The sequence below is a fragment of the Crassostrea angulata genome, chromosome 9 (assembly GCF_025612915.1).
Source record: "Crassostrea angulata isolate pt1a10 chromosome 9, ASM2561291v2, whole genome shotgun sequence".
Classification (NCBI taxonomy): Eukaryota; Metazoa; Mollusca; class Bivalvia; order Ostreida; family Ostreidae; genus Magallana; species Magallana angulata.
The window spans coordinates 7,553,491-7,557,750 of NC_069119.1; the positions used below are offsets into that span (position 1 = coordinate 7,553,491).

The 4,260-nt window shown below is 29.6% G+C and overlaps 1 protein-coding gene across 1 annotated transcript; it reads left to right on the forward strand.

The window, feature by feature from the left end:
• Window positions 1-1,420: 1,420 nt before the first annotated feature.
• Window positions 1,421-2,848, forward strand: LOC128163316 (uncharacterized). Its single transcript, XM_052826883.1, has 3 exons — window positions 1,421-1,621; window positions 1,784-1,940; window positions 2,688-2,848. Exons 1-3 carry the CDS (start codon window positions 1,421-1,423, stop codon window positions 2,846-2,848), a joined length of 519 nt encoding a protein of 172 aa, XP_052682843.1.
• The last annotated feature ends 1,412 nt before the right edge of the window (window positions 2,849-4,260 follow it).

A 4,260-nucleotide genomic window follows, 5' to 3' on the forward strand; every position in this document is an offset into this window, starting at 1 on the left:
CTAGAAAATAAAAAAAACAAGAAAGAAAGACAAGAAAATTTAACATGTGAACTACTTGAAATTTTTCGATGATTTTCAAATACGTTCAGCTTTATTAAATTTGGAAATTTTTGAGAACTTATGTATTTTAAATATTTTATTATATAAGACATACGATTAGGTTATTCTAGGTAGAAACATTAACACGTGGCCTTGTTTAACCGAAAAGAATATTGTGCCCTCCGTCCAATTTGGGATAATATGAGCATTGCTTCACTTTCTACTAGTTTTTGAAAACATATTACAAATTAAGGTCCATTTTGATTTAATTCTTTTATTGAAAGATTAAAGAAATCAATGCTCCAGCTGCAACATCAACTATTTTTAATGAATGTGGAAGAAAAGTAACAGGCATTACATCAAAGGAACACCGACTATTAATCATATTTGTTTCAAACAACGATTCTTTTGCTTCCAAAGGATTTGAAGTAGTTTTACAAGGTAAATTCGTTTCAATTACTTCTTTCATTAAGCCAATAAAAAATCAAAATGTGTTACAGTAATCTACCTTTTTATTGTGACGTAACACGTTTAAGGATAGTTTATAAAAATAGTTTAATCTAAAATGAATACTATCAGTTGTTTATCTACATGTACCATGTATGTTTGATATGCTCGAGCATTTTGCAAAAAAGAAAAAAAAGAAAACAAGCCAAATGAATCTATGCTATAAAGGTCATCATAATTACCACGATGATCCGTGTATAGAAATGGCTCAACACGTTGATCGAATCACAGTATCTGTCCGAAAAGTAATTGATTTTTCTTTTGTAAAATAATTTAAAATCCTCAAGCTTTTATTTGTATTTGATCTTTAACTATATATCGACAGTTAACAAGACATTTACTCCGTCCCATTCATGACCATTTTGTAAACATTATATGCTACACCACTATGACACCGATTCTAAACATTCGTGAATAAGATGCTTTAAATTTTTGTTTCGATTATCGTCTGCATTTACTATTGTAACTACCTGTTGTTTTATAAACATTTCATTAATGTCATAAACTAAATTCTACTGCCGAACGTGGTATTTTAAAATTATGTGATTTAAATTAAGGAGATTCAGAGTCGATAGCATATTTTCATAAAATCGTTTTTAAGTAGGTGCAAGTTTATTGCAGCAGTTAGTTATGTCTCATTCACAGCTTAGGTATACAACCCATTTTTCAATGATGTGGGTTTATAAGATTATAAACAAAATTGTAGCAATAATATGTATTAGCCCTTTAAAGCAACGACAAGAAAACCTACTTCCACTTTTATTTAAGTAGTTTTTGTAGTCTGAATCTGAAATTTAGAAAATATAGTTTTTGATTTGAAAAAAACTCTCATTTCATGATTTAACTAGAACTATGTTTATCAGGAATCTCATCCATGAAAGAGTTTGCTTATCACACACATCTCCCATCATATAAAGAAGTCATTATCCAGTCCCCGGGTTACCCGAATAAAAACTACTCTAGAGACACGACATATAAGTGGCTTGTTACTGCACCATACACAACAGAAGAAATTTTGATCAAGATAAAGATTGATATCCAAAAATATCATGTTATTTGTGAAGATTATTTGCAGGTTTGTGATTCCATCAGAAAGTAAATTAACATATTAGTATCGCCATTGATAAAACCTTGATATTTTTTAATGTTAATAAAAATCAGTTTTGTTATTATGTTGTAAGAAATGAGAAAGAAACATTAATATACGGTGCTATTGTTTGAAAATTTTTTTAAACAGATTGAAGAAGCCAATTCTCTCACTGGAAACTTTCAAGTTTTTAAACAATGTGGGATGTTGGAAATTAACAGAACAACCCAAGGACATCGACTTTTAATCAAACTTGTTTCAAATAATGATCATTTCACTTCCAAAGGGTTCGAATTAAAATTGAAAGGTAAAAATATATATATATATTTTACAAAACATAGAACAAATATCTCACTTCACCATTTCACCTAAACAAGAGGATTTTGAGGTTATTGACAATGGCTTCTTGATTTGTATTTAAAAGTCATGGCCACAATTTTAACTGAACTTTTTAAATTCTTTTTTTTCAAGCTGTGTTGTTAACAACGCTTATTAGGGTATTCAACAAACTGGAAAGTGTCTGTTGTCGACTAATAAAAGGATACACTTCTTTGTCAAAAATGGTAGTGTCAGTTTTTAATCAAGTATTATTAAGAACAAAACTTTTTTTAATTGCAATGATTATAATAACTCTTGACCATACCCATTAAAGCAGTTTGGTACATAAACTTGTAGGAAAACAATTAATCAATTACAAAGATAAGATTTCTAAGGAAAAAAATGTACTTTTTCATGTGCAAAGATCAAACAAAATCAAAGAGATAAGTTTTGATTGATATGACATCCTACTAGAAATACGTACCCTAAAATATGTTAATGACCTGGAAGGAACTATGGATATTTAACAATATCTTCATTATTTTGATCAGTTTTTTTTAATAACTGCCAACCTGTTCATACAATTTTAAAGCAGCACTCTTGATAACAGATTTTGTTGCCAGGTTCAATAACCTCTCGATTTTGTTGTCATGTCTTTTATGAAACCTCATGAAAAATAGAGATTAAAATAATCAATGCTTTTTGGAAATATCATTGACCTTTTGATTTGAAACAGTGATTAAAATTCGACCAACAACATATAAAAGTTTACCAACAACAGCAATAACATCACAAAAGATTTCGTCAGAAGCCTCAATATCGGCACCATTAACAACAACGTCAACTGTAATGTTATCAACATCATTTGATACTCATACATGTATACAGTTTTTTTGACATAATCGTTATCATCCAATTGCAAAAATAAAGGAGGAAATGTTTTAAGAACACAAAGACGTTAGTTTGTTTGCAATAAATAGGTTTTGTTTTAAATTGTGGACAATTTAAGGCTTTATTTTGACGTTTGATGAAAATTGACCTTTACAAATAACGTATGTCTCTATTGATTATCTGAAATGCTCTAATGCAGTGTTATCGATTGGAGAAATATTGTAAAAAGTTCTCTATGAAACGACACCAGAATTTATAAATAAAAATTTAAACAAAATAAACATCAATAACTTAAAAGCTCTGTAAAAGTGTAATAGAGGTACTGCACAGTTTTTGGCATATTCTCTTAAAGAATTATTATTAATTCTCTTTAAATATTTCTAAAATCAGGACAAGAGAGGATCATTGGCTCTTGATGACTTGCATTAATTTTGCAAAATATCTATAATTGCCATATCATGCATTGATAAAAGCTATTGAAAAGTAAAAAAAAATCCAAGAAGTTCGAAAAGGTTTATTTACAATATTGTTGTGTTCTTGATAGAACTGGATTTGTTTTCTTATCTTTTTATAGCTATTGTTTCTTGTCAAATACATGAGTAGTATGTCATTTTAATTTCATATTCTTAAATTGTGAAATTTATGCTGTTCTCCATTAATTGTGATATTTGTTTTGTGCATTTTCACTTTTAAATAGTTCATTTGATTTAAAATCAGTAACAAAAGAAAGCCTAACGATATTTTTGGCTCAACAGCAGCCGCCAAAGAAAAGACATCGACAGAGCGCTCATCATTTATATCACCTTCAACGTCGAAACCAACTACAATATTGTCTACAACTAGGACCTCCACAAGTGAGATTTTTTAAAATCTGATTACAGTACAAGTAAAAAAAGCTTCATCATATATAATTAAATATATAACAAGTGTACTATTTTGATATATCACAGTGTTTCAGGTTTAGGGCCAGTAATACAAAGGTGGTTGATTCAATCACTGCTGTGGTAACAAGACATTTTGTCTATATTGGCTACGTCCACCTAGCTGAAAGCGTGGTCGGGATAAACCTGTTATTGACTGATGTCCTATCTGGGTATAGTAACATTACGGTTCATAGTTCCGGCCCTAGTTTTCGTTCAGCCAAAAGGGACCCCTTGAATGAAGGCCCATCAAATTTCTCTTGTTAAATTTTCGTGGTGTGAAGTATTTTCATTTCCAGCAAAATGTGTCTGCATTGAACATTTTTAAAAATGAAATAAAAAGTAGGGAATTTTTCAGTTTTGAAAAGAATGTACATCTCATCATTTATTTCTTTCTTTAAAATGATATTTCAAGCAAACCACAACGGTATTTTCTTGGTGTTTTTTTTCGACGTATAGGTGAAGAATGTATGTGTGGTAAATAACTGCAATAATTAA

What these genes read in the sequence shown, in the direction of transcription:
- LOC128163316 (XM_052826883.1), top strand. Translation starts at nt 1,421, where the DNA reads ATGAAAGAGTTTGCTTATCACACACATCTCCCATCATATAAAGAAGTC. An exon ending in TTTGTGAAGATTATTTGCAG is followed by an intron (nt 1,622 to 1,783) that starts GTTTGTGATTCC and finishes TTTTTTAAACAG; the next exon opens with ATTGAAGAAGCCAATTCTCT. An exon ending in GTTCGAATTAAAATTGAAAG is followed by an intron (nt 1,941 to 2,687) that starts GTAAAAATATAT and finishes GATTTGAAACAG; the next exon opens with TGATTAAAATTCGACCAACA.